The following is a 20,125-nucleotide window of genomic DNA, read 5'->3' as shown; positions in this document are numbered from 1 at the left end:
CTTAAGTAGAAATATTCAATAACAATTAAAAGTTCTGCATTCAGAATTTTACTCAAAACTACAGAAGTGTAACAAACTGTACTTTCAGTATCAAAAGTAAAAGTATTAATTATGCACAATTGCTCCATTCAGTGTTACTTTGTAGTATTACTGGATTACTATGGATGCATTAATAAGTTGTACTTTAATGTTATATTTGGTCAACTGTTCTATAGACTGCTCGGTAGTTGGATTAGTAACAATGCATCATATTTTGATGAACGCGTGTTTTGTAGTTTGTACATTATCTAGTGTTATGTGAATAAATGTAGGGGAGTACAAGTAGACAGTGGCAGAAAATTAAACTACTCAAGCATTAGCAGTAGTTCAAATTTGTACTTACAGTACCTTTCCACTATTGCTAGGAAAAATACTGTCTTAACTCGGCTTGAATTCAAGTTTGCATATTGACAAGTTTGCACAACTGCAGTATGAAATGTGAGCCATAATTATTACTCATGTCACTACAAGAGAAAATACTAGGTGTCTCACAAGATCATTTCGAAACTCCTTTTCAAGTCTTAGTTTTACTTTCCTCAGTTTCAGTATTTTTGTCTTGATAGGTCCACTTTGTTGTCCCCAAAAAGCACAAAAAGAGTAAAGATACGTAAATGACTCAAAGGGGCATTTACTAACAAGTTTAAGGTAAAGCTAAACAATAAAAAGTAAGGAATCATTTTATTTCTGAGGTCTGCTGAGTAGCTTGACATGGCTAGAAATTAGGGACTGGGGCTGTGATTGATGTTGCAAGCTGTGGCCAACATTGAGTAAATGAATATACAGAATATACAATGTTGATGTTTGAGTTGGTTTGGAGTGAGGTGTGTTTTCAGGACAAGAACCCACTGTTGAGTCCCTTAGAGGTGTCGTGGGTCTAATCCAATTTCTGTTTTCTTTATATCCAAAGAGTTTTGTAAAGAGTTGATCATCTTGTTAAAAAAAATTATATTGGAAAAGTTTTTTTTTTTTTTTTTTTTACAGACCTCATAGTAACAAAGTAGACACGAAGTGACAAAGTAGTAAATTAAATACATGTATACTTGTTGAAATTAACATCCTACTGTATATAAATTAGTTTGGTTGTTAGACTGCCTAAAAGAGGGATTTTTGTCTAATGCCAGTCATTAGACTGTATGAAATTAAATTGATATGGCTCGATACCTTATTGTAAAAAAAAGCAAAACAAAAACACAAATACAGCATTTTAAATTTTACCTGGAAGTCATCTAAAAGGAAATCTGAGTGTGACCCAAAATAAACTGCTTGACCCAATGAAGCTTTTAGGGTAAATGTAAATGGCCGTACTGATAGTGTTGCAATATCTCTAACATGTTTTAGGTTTTTGTGTCAAACTCTATCTGGGTAAGCTAAACACAGCAGTCAGGCATCAATCAAACTATTACAACTGAAAAGAAAGAAAGTGGAACAACAATCTGAGCGCAAGTGAATTTAAATAGTTTTTTTATTAATAATGATTTTCCATTTGCAGCTCTGCTTTTATCTAATTTTTCTGGAAATGCATGATGTATACAGCTAACCTTCAGTGAACAAGAGGACATCAGTGTGTGTGTCACACACACACAGCACACCTCACAGACCTCCCCTACACACTCTGCACAAGAGCTGCCGCCTGTGCAATAAGACGAGGGGGAAAAAAATAAAATAAAAAAAACACACATTAGCCGACGTGAAAAAACTTGTTTCCTTCTGTAGTACTGCTTGATGTTCCTGAGGACCACGGTGGGGAAAAACACAAAAAACAAAAAGTGCAAAAAGCAGAGTGAGAAATGTTGATCAGAGGCATGAGGGACAGCAAGAGCAGAGACACAGAAATCCTTTTTTTTTCAGTGCTTTACAATCAGAGACTGATTATTGAGTGATCTCAGCATGAACTGGGAAGACTGGTGACAGTTTAGTGAAAAAAAGTTAAATTTAATCAATCAACTAATATGCCGAGGATTTGAGGAATGGAAATTTGCCAGATGAAACCGGATCTACTGTTTCATTTTCACCAATATATTTCTATCTATGGTAGTTGTCATTAGATTATTTCATTAGTTATCCAAAGACTGCCTGATAAAATGACATGGCATGGAAACTTGATGTGGGACACAGCACCCCCCTCTGGTCAAATATGTGCCTCAAAAGCTCAACACACCCTGTCCCACAGACATGTGGCTCCCTGCAGGCCATCAGCTGTTTTAGGCTTTACACCTGACATATCTGGTTAGCCATCTGCTTTTCAAAACAATATTTATTAGCTGGGAAATTGCAAATTGGCTTCTGGTCAACGTGTACAACCACCGTAATCCAGAAAAGGTTGCTCCCTGGTTGATTCCTAGTGCCCTTTTTTTTTAAAAAAAAAAAAAAGGTAGAAAAAAACAACTGCCATTCGATTGTCTTACACTCATGCATGAATCCCATTTTATATACCAAAATCCCAAAGCTCTGATATCACGCAAAGAAAACAAAAGCAAACACATTTAGCAGTGAAACAATCAAAGTATAATTAACAGTTCCTTCAAAAATAATAATTTAAAGTCATTAAAAAAAAAAAAAAGTGACAATTGAAACATCTTATTCAGAGTGATCTGCTGTGGGGCTGTTCAGTCAGAGTTGACAGGTATAACCCTCAGTCACAAGCATCATAACAGCCAAACTGTGTTCCCTAAGATACGTAAATCACACTTTACTTCACGATATCATCATCATCATCATCATCATCATCGGTCACTCATTTCAGACATTCATGAGAACATTTCACACTCATCATTAAAGAATACATACAAGTGAGTAAGAGACTCTTTGAACTAAGACCACAGAGGAAGCAGGAATGAATCTCAAAATCTGTCAAACGCCTTTGATGGGTTTTTTTCCCACCCAAACAGGGGAATGACTTTGACGATCACTGTCAGCAGACTGTAGCCGTCAAGATCAACTGTGTCATTCAGTCTGTAAGTGCAAAGTACGAACTAAGGAAAGCTGTTTAAACGTGTTGAGAATCAGTCTGCAGGAAACAAAGCAGCCTATAACGCATGAGGAATAATAAGTCATCTACACTACAGCCAATCTTCACGTGACCTGTTACACAACCGCAGTTAGTGACGGCCAGCCTGGCTGTACTGTAGGTGACTCATGATGTGGTCAGTTGCAAAGGTAAGACAAAAAGTCACAGGGTAGTGGCAGACTACACACAACACACATGGGCAAAAGATATCTGAAAACAGTTTTGAGTGTGTGGTTGTAGCTTTATGTCACCAGAAAAGTGGACCAAAAAAAAAAAAATCCCTCAAACACTTAACAAACTCCAATCAGGAAATATTTGAAATGTATTCAACTACTGCTTGTACCATTGTCTGAATCAACGTGAGCACAGCAAGATGACGCAGATATGGCAGAGAAGGAGGCTCGGTACCTGAGGGAGACAGCGAGGATCAAACAGAGGTGCCGGCTGGACACAGAGAGAGAGAAGGAAGAGGGAAGAGGTTAGACACGGATTAATGGAAAGGATTGGGGTGCTTGGCAGAGAGATGATAAAGGCTTGGTGTAAAGGTGCTGAACAAATGGAAACTGTAGGGAGAAGAATATCTATAAGACAACCCAAAAAACAAACAATATGAATAGGACAGCTAGAAGACAAATTAAGGTTACAGTTAGGACTAAGTAAAGACCAAAGAGACTCAAAAGGACAGGAAGTAATGAAGACAGAGTCCTGCAAAATGCATTGACAGCAGCCTTGCAAAATATTTTACCCTTGCCCATCGAGACATGAACACAAACTCCTCCTGCACCTGGCAGGATGAAGGTGCCAGTCGCTGGGCTACCATGGTTTCTTCTGGAAGGTGATTTTCAGAATAAAATATGAGCCCCCAAGATTTAGGCCAGCTTTGCCAGGCTACTACGACAGGGTACTTGGAGACAGAGAATTGAGATTATGGTAGATGTAGGCTGAATTAAGAGAGTCCAACAAAGGGAACCATGTGAAATACTATGTGTGGGCCAGGGCCTGTGAATCTGGGAGGTGAACTCACAGTAAGGCACAGTGCTCTGCTTGTGGTTGATGATGCTCATTCATGCTGCTACAACCTCTGATGACAGCTACTGCAAACAACAGACAAAACATCGATGACAAAGCACATTTTCTCTTCTTCTACTGTTCAGTTTCGATGCACCCTCTTCGTAAAACAGCGTCCCTACTCCCCCCCGTGAATCTTTGGATCTTTCGGCTCCCTTGAATCTGGCTAAACATCCCGCTTTAGCACCAGAATTTTGTTGAAAACACAAGTCCTCGCTGATAGGGCGATTTGGTGCTTCTCTCTCTTCAGTAAAGTCCTCTTCATATGTTTTAGAAGAATATACACACACCCTACTATAGGCAAAGTCTACCTTTTAGGACAAAACCTGCACAATACAGCCACAGAAACATACTGCATGCCAGCTCAGATATCAGAACGTGTCCCGTTTGTGGAAATAGCCCCATGTATTTAGCTCAGGGTTGAATCAGTCAGATCACTTGACTTTGTGTTCCAGCAGCTGATATAAAATGCATAATGCAGCTTCATTTTTGAGGATTCTAAGAGCATTACTGAAGATTTGGATAAAAGATAAAGCAAAATCAATCTGATACATTTGAACTATAAAAAGAAAAAGCTTTCAAAACAGAATAAATTACTAAACGTCCATATTTTCTTAAAAATGTAAACAAACACTACAACTTAAATATATTTGGTGTGACACAGACATATTTAAATACAAAGCTTTGTTTTATATCAGCGCTCATGTGGTGCGGCTGATTATTGCACTGCAAACGCTGGAGCCCTATTGCACTTCAGTAAATCTTTCAGCTTCAACCACTGGTCTAATTTAACTTCTGTAATCGTGGGTTACATGTCATAGGCTTTCCAAAATCCCTCACACTGTTCTCCTTTTTTCAAAAATAAATGTATTATTTATTTAGGAAATACGTTCATTAAGTTAACTTCAGATAGAGGAAAGCTGGAGCTGTCACACAGGTTTGTCACTTCTGGCTAATTGTGCAGGTGAAGTCGACGGTAGAGGCTCCAGTCTCTCACAAAACAATCCCGCTGATGAAACGACAAACCGAGAGACAGTTTAGGTCCTCATGGGTCCCTCCGTTGTCCCACATACTTTTTTTGTACTCAATCCATGCTCCTCCTCAACATCCGTTAAGTCTGTGGTTATCTGTAGTTTTCAAGTTTTTGCATTCTGGATGCCAGGCAGCCTGTACTCGGCATCCCTCCCAGTTGTGTCCCCCGGCAACACATCTGGTTTGATGGACCAGAATGGACACAGGCATGGTTTGTTTGAGACCTGCGTGGGATGGGATTGTTTGGCTATGAATTCATGAATTCAATTCTATTTCAAGTTACCAAATAGACCTGGTTACTAGGTTTGAGCCTCTCTCTGTGTTTGCTGAGGTAGCGAGAGGAGTTGCTGGGGAGATTGCAGGAGGGATAGATGGAGTGGTTCTGTGTGTATGTATATTTGTATGTATGTGTGTGTGTGTGTGTGTGTGTGTGTGTGTGTGTGTGTGTGTGTGTGTGTGTAGGAGGGGGTGGAGTGGTGGGGTGGGCGTGCATAAGTCCGTTTTTTAGGGATTTTAAAGAGCAATATAATGTGTACATGGATGTATGTGTAAATGTGTTGGCATTTGAGTCTGGGTGCATGGAGTGTGTATGGCTATTAGTTTATATGTACTTCTGTATATGGGGACAAGTTCCTGCATTCTGCTATCCTGGTCACATAATTTTGTCTTCTTTTCTGTATCTGTATGTGTGTGTGTCTATGTGTACATGTAGTGGTCAGCCTGGTCATCACAATTTGTGTTTCCCTGACAGTATGGAGCGGTAGACCTCCTCGTCCAGCTGCATATAGCGCCCTCTGCTGGAATCCAGGAAGTACAGTCTGTCTGGCACTGCGCTGGGGTCAAAGCCGTCCCGACGCATGTCTGTCTTCTGAAATTTAAACGTTCCTGAGGAGGAGACACAGAGAGGTAGGTGTTTCATTTTGCCAATTAAGCTACCATTTAGAATGACTGTACTTCACTGTTTTACAGCTTTAAAAAATGTTTAAGGTCTAATTAGGAGCTCCTTCAAAACAATTTACCTGTCTTGTTGACCTCCGGAAGAAAGCGGAGGAACACCGGTCTGGCGTACGGAGGGAGCGCCTTCTCCATGTCCTTCACAAATTTCTCCAGGTCAGTGGAGTGAGACGGATCAGCGATGGCTGCCATTCCAGCCTTTCCCTCTGCTCCTGAGCACAGAGAATAGAGCATGTCAGAGGATTCATTCAGCGGAGGTTTAATGTCAGACAGATGCTTGGGTTATTACAGTTTTGTATTTTTCATTCGTTTTTGTTTTCATTCACTTTTGTTTTGTTGTTTAGTTTCCAGAGGGGGTTTGCTCATTTCAGTTGATTTTTTATTGTTTAAAAAGGGTTAGATTTAGTGTAGTTTATAATAGTTTTCGTTTTATATTATAATATGGAGGGTATTTGTAAGGGGCAAAATTTAAGGAGTTCAGAATAGGTATTACAATACAAACACATTGACTCACAGTCATGTAAACATCAAAGTCTCAATAAACATATGCACCAATGCTCATGCTTGTGACAAAATTGAAAAAGACTAAAACTACACTGATGTTTTTTTCTGAATTCCAGTTTTTATTTTTTTTATCTCAGTTAACTAAAATGTTTTTTGAAACTAAGGTTTAGTTTTTAATTAAGTTTTATTTAACTATAATAAGCATGGTTTGTGCATCAAGACCATGAATGCTGTGCAGAACCATCCTGGTGTCTTTACAAAGTATCTCACTTGTACAACTACCCTTCATATACTGCTACTGCATATCAATATATACTGTTAGTTTGTGTGTTATTACCGTTGTGGCAGTAATAACATTGTGGTAGAAAATCTCATTCATATGTTGTCTATTGTGATCTGTCCGACTTGTGTGTCTTATGTCATTTGTCACTGTGCGTGCCACATTAGTTTTCCCCTTTGGGGGTTAATAAAGTTATCCGATCTAATCACAGTGACTGGAAAGTGGCATCTTGTCGCTCAGTCTGCAGAACCTCAACTACAGCTCAGTCTTATATGTGATGACATTTCAAATTGGCATAATTCATTTCATGTCACAATAGGTCATGAGTAAGCACAGACACTGGAGCTGTAATGACTATAGTATTAAACACACTATGGTGACCCTTTAGTCCCTTATAAGAACAAGTACTAAAGCATGTATATCGAAAGATTTTACCTGGTACTTCCACTCCATAGACAACAACATCTTTCATGTCTAGCAGCCTGCTGAGAGTTCCCTCCACCTCGGTCGTTGAGACGTTCTCTCCTTTCCAGCGGAAAGTGTCTCCTGTGCGGTCCTTGAAGTACATGTGTCCGTACTCATCCATGATCAACACATCACCTGGAGAGTGGTCATATTAATTTAGAAAGTCAGCATGGGATACACAAAAAACTCAATATGTATGTGTGTGTGAGTGTGTGAGTGACTCTAACCAGAGAGATAGGCACTGTCTCCCTTCTTGAAGACACTACTAGCAATCTTCTTGCTGGTTGCTGACTGGTTGACATAACCATCAAACCTCCGAAGAGGGTCATTCTGTATGATCCTGCCGACAAGCTGGCCAGGCTCGCCTGGAGAGACAGAGAGAGAGATTGAAAGCACAGATGAATTTATGAATGTACAACTGGCATTTATGTGAAATCAAATTACCATTTCCACACACAACCCGGACTGTTTGAGCTCCAGCAGGAGTTTCAGAAAGGACTAAGTGTGTCTGTGCATGTCTGTATGTCTGCTGTACAACTCTTACATTATAAACACTAGGCTATGCAAAAATTTTGAGGGGGTTTGATGAAGCCTTATTGTGAATCTATTAACATATAAGCTGAGTATTCAACCCACTTCCTAAGTTAGTAATGTAGTGAGATGTATAAGTTTCCAGAAAAATACTGCAGTATGCCTAGACTACTGCTTTCTGATGAAAATACACAAGATGTATGTACAATGGATGATGAGTCTTCTGTCTTCTTAACATATAGGGCTATGTAATATCATTTAATATTCTTTATTTATAAGGACAAGCACATTATGTGCCAGTCTTAGCTAGCCTGCTAATCTATTAGTACCAGACAAATGTATACAAGAGCTAGAATCACCACAAGCTGCCAAAAGTATATGTCTATCTTTATTTCATAAATAATCAAACATATGATGTGGATGGGAATATAGGAGCGGTTGTGTAATACTCCTGAGGTGCTACCACTCTGTATATACATTTAAGCTTACGAAGTGTGAAGTGTTATGCTTAATATGTGTACACATCCAACCTACCAGGTTTACAGGGAATACAGACGCCATCAGGTCCCCTAATGAGCTCCATGGTCTCTTCGTCAACCCTCACCAGTCTGATGGGGTAGATGAAGGGTAGGATCTGACTGTTGAAGCCACACGCTCCCACCTAGAGCACAGACAAAAATGATCAACAACCACAGAGCTTTCAGTGTGGTGAGGAAAATGAAAGGCAGACCAGTTCCAATCAGCTAAAAAACCTGCTGTGCTATCTGTTGTGTTGTACTGATGAGAAGCTACCAAAACTGAGAAAACAGTTATTGGTAAAATTAACTGAGTGCTTAACATGAAGAGGATTTCTAGAGCAGCACAGAAAAGAAAAAGCCTTTGAACATTTGAACATAATGTGAAAATCTCTCACTTGAGTGGGAGGTCATATTTTTAAGGATTTCAGAAGAGGGTATTTCACTACAATGACGCCATTTCAAACACTTGAGCCGACATTCTCACCTTGTTGCCGAAGTTTCCCAGGCTGCAGTTGCACTCCGTGGCTCCGTAGAACTCCGCAATCTGTGGTATATTGAAGCGGTTCATGAACTCCTCCCATATGGACTGGCGCAGGCCGTTGCCCAGTGCCATACGCACCCGATGTTGTTGCTCCATGTCCCGAACCGGCTGGTTCAACAGGTATCGACAGATCTCCCCAATGTACTGCACAATCTGGAGGAAAATGGAGCAGGACGGTGGTGAGAAAAAAGTGAGACAGAGCAGAGACAAGAACAGACCAATTACTAAAATCAAGCTTACAATAATGAAAAATGGATTCAAAAAGATTAACTGGGGAATAACATTAAATCCTGAGATGACTTTTAACAGAAAGCAACAGGAGAGATATCCTTTCAGCATTGCTGTGAGATTGTGGTGTGCTACTCTGCCCACTAAATTTGTGCCTATCTGTATTATGCTTACAGTGCAGTTGTATTTGACACAGTCGTCCCAGAAACGTGAGGCAGAGAACTTCTTTCTGATGACTACAGTCATGCCGTGTATTATACACTGGCCCACTCCCACAATGTTACCTGTAGAAAAAGTAATACGAGTTGTCAGGGTCACAGAATGCTAGTCTCAACATGGCAATATACAAAGACATATAATGCTAAGCAACAACTTTTTCCTTCATTAAAATAGCACATGTTATAAATGGTATTGTTTGTCTGTGACCTTATATGCACGTGCCCTTTATTTATCTGAACTTGGCTTTTCAAAGATGTTGTTTGTACACCATTTTATGTTAGCAGGAGAAGTCACTGAAAGTAAATGTGTGCCATAAAAGACCCACTGTAATAAAAACTGGTAAACATCAGCACCACTTTTTTGCTGGTGACTGGTTTTATCCATTAACTTAGTCTGGATGCTGTTTCATGTTATAAAGTTCAATCAAGATAAACATTATGAGGAACAGACTGACTGAAGGGACTGAATTTGAACTTCCTGACAAGAGGAAAAGTTGCATATTGTAACTTTAAATCTCAATTGTAATCACACAAAGGTAGTTTTACCTGCAGAGTGGTAGAGTGGAAGGCAATCATACAACACGTCATCTGATGTCATCCTAAAGCCATAATATACCAAGGCTGCCATGCGGTAGTACCTGGAAAAACAAAAACAGAAACAAAAGGTGGTGTGAGACAAGGCAGGAGAAGAAAGTGAAAGAAGTCCAATAAGTTTTATGTATTTCTCTTCCACCCTCTTCTAAAAGTATTTATGCTACAAATGAAAGCTACAGAGCAACAAAGCGAGCAGCTGCAATTCCTGTGTGTCTGTTAGTTAGCTGCATGGCTCCTTCCTACCTGCTGTGCACAACAATAGCAGCTTTAGGCATCCCAGTGGTTCCTGACGTGTAGATGTAGAACAGGCGATCTGAAAGAGACAGCGGAGTGAGAGTGAGATAAAATACCCATCAACAGCTAAATGTGCTAAGACTCGTTTGTGGTATGTGTTTGAGAGCATAAAAATAAAGGCTGTTATGTTTAAGCTTGCAGTTTCAATTCAGTCTTTCTGAAACAAACATTGTGCTGAATGCTCACTTCTGAATCGTCGCGCAGGAGTGTAAGTGCTCGGCTTTTATCCTTAATTACCGGCTTGTTCACAGTTTTGATTGCAAGCTAATTTGGAGTTTCAGCACAGACGGAGGGAGGCAAAATTAAGCAGAATTAAAGATTGTGAAAATTAGACCATTAAGTCGCTTTTTTTCCCCCTCAGGGATACATTGTGATGTGAAAGCAAAGTGGTATCCACATGTATACAAATTGGCTGTAGATCCAGTTGAGGGCTCCCTGGTATCAACCACTTGTGTTTGGATTTGGCTCTTCTGCCCACAACTTTTATCTGTAATAAACTCCAAATACTGCTAAACAGAAGAAATACACTTTCAAGCTCTGATATAGAGCTAGAGAACTGGATGGTGGTGGCTATGTGCTACTTCAATTGGCATAAGCAAATCAGCTGTGTGCATGCTATGAGTCGCAGCAACCTCAGTGCAGTGTATGTGTACATACACGTCTCCTCTGAATTTGTTTTGACTGATCTGATCCTTATGCATTTTGGTTGCCATCTGTCCAGATAACCAGAGACAAATTTTTCCAGGTGTGGACATGATCAAAGGTCACAGGTTTTACTGCTTCAACAGCTTGCCTGGCTGTGAGTGATTACATGCTGTTATGCTAAATAAAGACAATAAAAAAACAAAAACAATTAACGTTTCTATCCTAATCAAACTTGAGGCTCTGATAGAAGGTGCCCTAAACTGTATAGATTATAAAGCTATAATGGCAAATTTGGGCTAAATAAATAATTCAACATTTATACTCTTTCTTTCAATATAATAAAGTTTCTAGCTGTCTGGCTCTGTATGCAACAGTCAAAAATATATTAAATAGCATTAAAACAATAATATTTAAAATAATCAACACTGAATCTGGACAAAGATATACCTACTGTATGAAAACTTGACAAAACAAAAAGAAACCCTGGTGCAAAGATATTGCTCTTGACATTTTAGTTCAGTGCAAGCGTTTCATTTTTTAACATGATTGAGCGATGTGATTTATTTGACTTTGAGTCATTGCTTGGCTCCAAAAGTATTACTCACCCCCTGTCAACTGGTTTGTGCTGCCAGACTATCAGTAAATGCAAACAAATGACTTTTTAAAACTACTGTGGTACTTTTGTTAAAGTAAGTGCTAACATTTTGGTTGCTGATTATTATTACACCACAGAAAATATCACTTGAAATTTATTTTAAAAAAGCATCTGATAATGGATTTTTTGAAATGCTTGGAAATGTTATAATTATTGGGAAAGTCTGGGAATCTGGATAGGTTATAAGAGGTATGATGGGGCATGGCATTCTCACCTGTGAAGCAGCGTTGTGGCCGGCTTGGCAGATGAGATGGGGCAGCATCCAGCAGGGGCTCTAGGCATTCGGTTCCCTGCGGGACTCGTTTGGCATCCCAGTCTCCACAGCAAAACATCTGCACTGCCTTCCCCATTGAATTGTGGACCTCACACATCGCTTAAGATTAAGAGAAACACAGTAGATTACTGACATTTAGTCCACTATACTAAATTGTAAGAAGACTTTATACGGTAAGATAGCTAAGCACCACAAAACTGGAACCATTATAGACAAAGACAAAAAGAAAAGATGGTACAATAGCAAACAGGGAAGAAAGGTGGTACGGGGCAGGGTAATAGGGGACAGAGTAGGTTTAAATAACTTTGGGTATCAGGTGGAAGAGTGGGGGAGTGAGAGAGAAAAGTGCAATATCTTGGAAGAGAGGAAGTGCAGTGTGACAAAACTGTTACAAAGTATGAATATGTGACTGTGTGTGAAGCAGACAGAAGGGAGGAAACAACAAATTGAAACAGCTTTTATATTTCTCCCCTAAAAAGACGTCCTCTTAATTTAAAAGCCTTATGTCATGCTGGCTCAGTACTAATGGCTACTGGCTCGACTTTGGCCTGCTCAGTAGCAACGAGGCTGCGTTTCCAATTACTTAAAGGCATAAAGCACATGACAAGTCCAGGATCCAATACAAAGACTGTTCCATCAATCCCAGGATGAACAGCTCAGAACTCATTCACTCTTTATAGCTGTTGAGATCAGGGCTTTTCAGATTGGGCAGGGACCCAGAGGAGGGCAGTGAGAAGATTGAAATAGATCCCTAATTTATGTTTCACCATTCTACTGACCTGCTGCACTTTTATATTATTGGTGCCTCCCAAGTCTAAGCAATATAAGGTATGTTCAATAATGCACTGGGGGTCAATAGATTAGACATTATAACAGGTAATTAGTTCTATTTGGACCTTCAAAAGTTGATTTAAATCTTCAATCTTACTGTCAAGAAAAATCACAAATGAATGCACATTGAACATCTGCTTGGCAACTAATTTGTTTATCCCATGTAATACTGGTCTTTACCTTAAATTGGTTATAGAGATATTTAATATATGCTGACCAATTTAGACCTGCAGATTGATCACAGAAACATTTCTCCACTTTCCTCATCATCACTTCTTCCCTTCTTTCCGTCCATCAGCCATTTAAAGCTCCACTGATATTGAAGAGACACCTCCTTCAAAACCCATCAAATTTTTAAGACCTCTGTTACTTTCTCTCCGCACAGCAGAAGCATAACAACACTCATCAGCACAAGTCAACGCTGTACAGACTGCAAAGCCCACTGAGACAATGTTCTGATTTCTGATCATAAACATGACTCTCTCACTACTATAACAAACAAAATCTGCCACATATCGTTCAGATGTTTTTCTAATCTCTAGCCACTGCCCTCTTCCATCCTCCCTGCTCTTACCGTCATTCAGCTCCGAGCCAAACACCACAGCCTTGGCATTGGAGATGTTGACACAGTGGACCAAGGCCTCTAGTCTCAAATTGAAGTTGATTAGAGCAGCCTCTACTCCGATCTTAGCCATGCCCAGCCAGAGGCCCACATACTGGGACCTGTTCTCCATGAAAAGGGCCACCACATCCCCGTCCTGAAGAGAGAAACAACAAAAGGAAGGGGCTGTCACACCTACTGCCATTAACTGATTGACTTTATTTATTTTTATTTAACAACTTTCTGTAAAGGGGTCATAGCATGCCTCCTCCTGGATGGAAACAGTATCTAAGAGAGTAGAGAGTTTTTTCCTAATTCTGAAATATTTTGTATTGTATTCCTACCTTGAAACCCCGTTCCAGCAGGAGGTTAGCCACTCTGTTGGAGTACTCATCCAGCTGTCGGAAGGTCCACCTCTCCCCAGTCCCCTCGAAGATCAGTGCTGTTTTGTCCCCGTGTCGGCGCACTGTTTCAGCAAAGATCTTGGGAATAGTGTTCTTTTCTCTGAGGTGGCGTTTGACATTCATCTTCACCTGCAGTAACACACCTGCCGCACTGATGGAACAAGAAAAACTATTATTAAAACACAGGGCTTGAAATTTATTCCACTTTCAACTGTTCCACGCTTAACAACCATTGTCCCAACTTGAAGTTAATTTTTTTCATTCGACAAAATAAGTATAGTTTAATAACTGTTACAGTAACTTGCATCACTTTATTGACTCACTCTGGTCCGACATGGAAATTCTGCTAGTTGTTCCCTGTACTTACATCTGAATAAAACATTGATATCACTCTGGGATTTTTGTCTCAATTAGTTGTTATTCTTTTGGTCATTGGTTGAGCCACTAATTGTTTGATCAATAAATGCATTACTGCAAACTGCAGTGCAAATGGAAGGCGGTTTCTGACTAGTATATGGTGATGAACATGTACATACACACACTTTGACATTATCATTATTTAGTTTTCAAAACAGCCAATATTTTGGACCGTTTAACATAGTGATAGACCGATTAATCGGTAATCAATAAGCAAAAAATGTGGGACACATCTGCACGTAGCTTCGTCAGTGTGGCTGCTGTGAAACAATGTTAGCGCTCCCCTTTGAGTTTTGGGAAGGTGGTGAAAAAGTTGGTTTTGAGCTCTGCACTATAACTCTCATGCATCCCACTGTGATGAATGATACATGATTAGTCAGTTATCATGTATTATTATTATTATTTGCCCAAATAATAGGAATTGTATAATTGAAGTAAAAAAATCATAAATCTACAAAGGGAAGAAGAAGCTCAAACAAACTATTTAAATATTTACAAGCTCAAACTAACTATTTACATATAAGCTTTAGAAACAACCTAATCCAGAGATCCGGAGAGAAAGAGTGAAAGAGATGGTCAAACGAACTTTTCACAAACTACAAATCTGCAGCCAATGGCTTTTTAAAATAATAAGTCTAAGTCTAAAAAGTTGCTTAATCTAGAGATAAAGTTTCCATCGCTGGCTCTATGATTGATCTTGTGTATGTTAACACATGTGTGATGTAGAACAGGGCTTGTGCCTAACAACTAACACATAAACAATATATATTCCATGACACATAAAAGGTAATAATTAATTTTGTAATAACACATTTCTCTACTGTCACAGAATTGTCCCAGACACTGTATTTGTTTGTGTACCAGGTGCTATTTTTGAACATATTCAAACGTAACAACACTAAGCATAAAACATTATGACAGGGATGGCTGGGTAGGTCCAAGGGGCAAAGTCTGCCTAAATAGAAGAATCTCACTTGATAATTACATTCATGGTGCAAAGGTACAGATAGTGTGCCATTCTCCTGAGCACTGTATAATTATTATGATTAAGTGCCATAAAAATCTATTGAGCCAAGTTACTTCATGGCTAAATTGTGGTGGGGATATTTTTTATTGTTATACAGAGAATTGGCTTCATGTTGGGCATTTAATTTGAACCACAATAAAAATGTTGGAGCTCATTCTGTTGCAACAGAGGAGCTACATAAACTCTACATTATGTAACTAATTTGTTTATTTCAACAGAGTTTTTTTTTTTTTTTAATCAAGCTGACCTATTGCTCGCAAAGTGACTTTTAGAACAATCCATAATAAAACTGATATCATTAAATTCTACGATTTGAAATACTGGTTTCCTCATTCACATTCACACATCCAAGTCTAGCAAACACAGGTGCTTCACGCCTACTAAACCCCCTAAGGCACACTCATTGGCATTTGCAGGGACCAAGATGTGTATACTGGGGGTTGTTTTTTTTTTGTTTACTAAAGGTATTAAGATGTGAACCATAGTGCTTCTTAAATCTAAGCCTTGTTACAGCACATTACGCATTAGGATTTTATAAGTCACTGTGGTAAAGGCATTCTTTAACTGGGTCAAATGTAGTGAATTTTTAACCTCGAGGATTCACACACTGTCAATACAAAGACACGTAACGACTACATTTTCAAGAATGGAGGTAATAACGGGTCTAAAAATTAACAAAACTTAGTCGACTGTCTTTGTCTTTAAAATATAGCCCTGGAAACTCTGATCCTTCTCACTATAACGAAGCAGAGGCCAGCTTTTGTGTACGCTGTGTCACAGAAAAGCACTAATCATAACTGGTTAGTTCACTTTGGCTTATTTAGTCATGTCCTGTTTTACCACTACTGGAACTTTAGAGGAAAATGGGAAGTTAACCACAAACCAATTACCATGGTAACCCCCATCTGTAAATATTGGCTTTAGATAAGATCTGTACTGCCCCTGTCCCCTTCCTCTCTAATGTCCTTTGTCTAAAATATTTCAAACTACCTGCAATGTCATTTGTCTTAAAAGTCTTAAAAACAGGCACAACAGGAATATGCAGTTGGTTGCTAACACCAGCAGTGAGACTAAGCCTGTAGAGGAAGAGCATCAGGTCTTGTGGTAAACTCTTTTAAAGTTGCTCTCAAAGATGAAAGGCTACATTTTTGCAGGACTAAAGACGTGAGAAAACCTCACTTGCACAAGCAAAATATTCAATAATCAAATGAATGCTTGAATGCAATGTTAGTTAGGAGTTAGTTATTCTGATTGTAGTTTGTTTGAAACCTGAGCTAATGCATGCTTTTAATAACTAACTTAGACACCTTTACTGTATATCACTATGAGTCAATATCACTGTTTCATCACACATCATTCAGGGGAGAGGTGATAAACGATACCTCTGATTTATAGCCCTGCCATATCTTCATTATCCTAGTGACAAATCTTATTCTAACTTTTTAGTGACATATTGCACAATTTTCATCTCCACTCCTTGTCAGAAACTACGTCAACGTTGTATTAAATCTAATGTTCAAGGTCTTGTTTTGGCTGACATTAACTATGAGATACTTGTAAGACTTTGGACAGTGACACAGTTTTTTGTAGTTTTGGCTGTGTATCCAGTGCATTACATTTGATAGGAGGATATTTTAGCTTCTCTCCCATCAATATTGAATGAACACTGTAGGAATCATACGTGAGACCATGATAGGGCTACAGCTATCACTCAATCTCAAATTAAAGCTGAAAGTCAGCACATTATCCCCAAGGCGCGTGTTTCACTTTAGGTCAAATGTTTTAGAGTGTTGAACCAAAACCACAGTAAATTAGTCACTGTCAAAATACTTACAGGCTGCACTATAATTTAGCAGTGGCTGCTTTGACAGCAGACAGTAACACAAAACCTGACCGGCGAATTGAAAATAGCAAAGCAGTCTTTCAGCTTTCAAAAGCATCAACATTTAAATTCCGTGACTTTTTAAAATATGGTTAACACTGGAACCCCTATTGCTTACTGTAGGTCTCTGCCAACTGTTTTGACAAATATCTTCAGAAAGTGCCATCCTCCACTGCCCAGGTAGAAGATCAGGATGGCCGGGATCACCTGGTACCAAGGCAAGCCCACCAGCAGCCTCAACACAAACAGCAGGGCCGCGCAACACGCTAGACGCATCATCCTGAAAGAATGCACACACACACACACAGATATTAATAGATATGGATAATGGCTGCAGACTGCAGCAACTATTCACAAACATTTCAGACCAAACATCAGTTCAGTGGGACAAAGGTTAAATGTGTTTTAAATAAGCAAAAAAAAAAAAAAGAGAATCATCACAAAGGCATTGAAGCCACTAGAATGTTATCTACTATAATTTTGTTTACAAATCCTGCGCCCATTTTTATCCACTGACTCAGCTTCTGGTAGACTGCAAGCCTGTAATAAATGAGCAAGAGGTCACCCATATGTAACCAGTCGTTTACTGTATGCGATCATCTTGTATAAAATCTGTAAATCTAACAAGTTTTCGTTTCTCCGGCAGTTGAATAAAACCCAGGGCTGCTGAGACCTTGAGGAAACCCTAACTCAAAGCAACTGGGCTGTACTGACAGCTGAGAGCAGCAGAGGACAGCCTGTGTTGACATTGGTGTTCAGTGCCACCAGATAGCTGGGAAGACGATCCTAAAGCAGGGAAGGATAGGTTTACAGGACCGCTTATTATCTATTCATTGGCCCATGTAGAGAAACACTGCAGGGTTGTTATTTCTGTTTATCATTATGGAACAAATGGGCTTTTTTTGTGTGTGAAGATATCTGTTTTAAGCATATTTTCTAGAGCCAAGATGCTGACTACATATTTACTGCTGTCTCCCTGCATGTGGCTGTAATCGTGATGATGACTATGTCATAGCAATTCAACAAGTCTGCTGCTATTTAAAACACAGGCCGACGCTCCGTGTTACAAGTGAGCTTGCGGAGGTCGATTAAATTACTGTGACTGTCAGACACGATAGGATTTGTCACACGTCAAGGGAAACAGATGCATTAAGAGGGCAGCAGCCACTTCACAGTAAGGAAGAAGAAGAAGAAGAAGAAAACAGCTTCATCATTCGCTGCCGTTGCTACACCCGGAAATTTAAAGGCGCGTAGCATCATATTGCGGTAGTGGATGGGGGAAACGATAGAGAGGCTCAACCCACTGTTGGTTAGACTACGCCTCACTAACCGTGCCATGTGCGCCTGCAGACCGGGCCTTCAAAACCTCGAATGGACCATGTTTCTCGGGCTAACCTCACGTAGGTGATCATGGTAACTGCGCGCCGGGGAAGCAGGATGCGCAGCGCACTGCGCGCATCGGCTTAAAAGCAAGGAAGCGGACGGACAGTGTGACAGCAGCAGCGTCGTCCAGGATGAAGGGGGCATGCTGAATATGCAGTCCACGTTCACATAAATTACCTTTCATGGACCGAGAGCTGTCTTTGATATTAAAAAAAGTGTCGAGCCACCCTCTCGAGTCCCGCGCTCACAAGGTTGACAGAGGACAATAAGAGTCGTTTTTACCGGGACTGTTTCCCGTTGTCCTAGCACATAATAACCGGAGCACATCAGTGAAGTTGAGCATCGCGGGGGCGCACAGTCAGCTTGGGCTGTGGCTGCGGGGAGAGAGTGGGGGGGTTTTGGGGGGGTCAGTATTTTTTTTTTTTTCTCTTTTTTGCTTACATACCTTGCACCTCGTTCACACCGTCACAGCATGTAGGTGCGCAGAAAATCCCAGACGTGAAAACTCGTTGTGTGCGATCCCGCCTTGATCGGCTTATCGGCTAGCCTGGTCGCCCCCTCCGCTCCTCTCCTCTCCTCACCGCCGTTCGGCTTGGCTTGACAGAGGCTCACAGAAACGCACCGAGAGACGGACACACGCACCGGGATCCCCCCCCTCCTCCTGTTGTTAATACCACAACGAGCTGCTGCTCCTCTCCTCCGGTGGGTCGGGCGTCAAATGCGCCTGGCTGTGGGCGTCGACTTTGACCCCGCGATCATCATCCGTTCATTGTCACAATCATTGATATCATTTCTGGGTTCATTGTAGCCGATAAGCTCGCTAGCAAGCGTAATTCAAATGACCTTATAATTTTCTTAGCTGCGCCCGCCCACCGCCGTCAGCGTCCCATCAGCGCATCAGGAATAAGCGCGGACGGGCGGGTGCCTGAGCCAATGAGGGGCGGCGATTTTCTTTCAACATCCCATCCGGCAGGGGCGGGGTTTGCGGCACTGGTGAAGAGGAAATGCGGTGCGGCCCTGCCTGTTTGCCGACAGACAGCGAGGCCAGCACTCACAGCAGTTTCCACCCGGTAGTGACAAGGCCCTGATGCTGAACCGTGTGGTTGTACAATGAGCCCTGCCTCTGCCCGTAGAGTCCGCCTCACCACGTCCATTCATTCACTCCGCGCTCCATCCACAAGATGAGCTTTTACATGCGCATCTGTCAACTGAGAGGGGGGGGGACTGAGGAAGGACCGTGTAAAACAAAAGCCTCTGCGGGCCACGATCCACAATAAATAATACAAAAAAAAAAAACCCGTTAGCCATCAGCCTGCAGGTTTTCCCTGCAACCAAACGCTACAGTACATCAGCAGTTAGTTTGAATTGTAATGCCTCAGCATATCTGCTCATTTGGAAACCTTCACTCAACAAGGTTAGCAAGTTTGCCAACCAATACATGTGGAAATATTGGAGATGCATCCAATACAGACACCGCCACACACTTCTAGTGGGTCTTAAATTTTGATTGAGAGGGATTATTTTAGTCTGTACATTTTTTTCGAAAAAATCCTATTCAGTATGCTTTAAATATTGTCATTGATAATAGTATTGTTAACAATAATATAACAATTTATAAAATATTATAATATAAATTTCATATAGCAGTAACACCAAAGACTAATAAAGTCAGAGTTTTACATTATAACCATGTGAGCACCTTCATCAGCACTTATCCTCTGGTACATATGCAC

At 40.4% G+C, this 20,125-nt stretch overlaps 1 protein-coding gene across 1 annotated transcript; it reads right to left on the bottom strand.

Moving 5' to 3' along the window:
* Positions 1 to 1,483: 1,483 nt before the first annotated feature.
* On the bottom strand, positions 1,484 to 19,281 carry slc27a4 (solute carrier family 27 member 4). Its single transcript, XM_051412665.1, has 14 exons — positions 18,838 to 19,281; positions 17,128 to 17,289; positions 13,624 to 13,834; positions 13,253 to 13,436; positions 11,788 to 11,946; positions 10,223 to 10,292; positions 9,932 to 10,023; positions 9,342 to 9,451; positions 8,883 to 9,092; positions 8,415 to 8,541; positions 7,577 to 7,714; positions 7,320 to 7,484; positions 6,166 to 6,312; positions 1,484 to 6,031 (listed from the first exon to the last, which is right to left on the bottom strand). The coding sequence occupies exons 2-14, from the start codon at positions 17,286 to 17,288 to the stop codon at positions 5,874 to 5,876; spliced, it is 1,932 nt and encodes a 643-aa protein (XP_051268625.1). The 5' UTR covers position 17,289; positions 18,838 to 19,281; the 3' UTR covers positions 1,484 to 5,873.
* Between the last annotated feature and the right edge of the window lie 844 nt (positions 19,282 to 20,125).

This window comes from Dicentrarchus labrax, unplaced genomic scaffold, assembly GCF_905237075.1.
Source record: "Dicentrarchus labrax unplaced genomic scaffold, dlabrax2021, whole genome shotgun sequence".
Taxonomy (NCBI): Eukaryota; Metazoa; Chordata; class Actinopteri; family Moronidae; genus Dicentrarchus; species Dicentrarchus labrax.
This window is presented reverse-complemented; position numbering and strand designations above follow the sequence as displayed.

Excerpts from the sequence above, each read along its gene's own strand:
- slc27a4 (XM_051412665.1), bottom strand. The coding sequence starts at position 17,288 with ATGATGCGTCTAGCGTGTTGCGCGGCCCTGCTGTTTGTGTTGAGGCTG. Across the intron at positions 11,947-13,252 it reads TGGCTCGGAGCTGAATGACG|CGATGTGTGAGGTCCACAAT; the intron begins GTAAGAGCAGGG and ends CTTAATCTTAAG. Across the intron at positions 7,485-7,576 it reads AGACAGTGCCTATCTCTCTG|GTGATGTGTTGATCATGGAT; the intron begins GTTAGAGTCACT and ends ACCACTCTCCAG.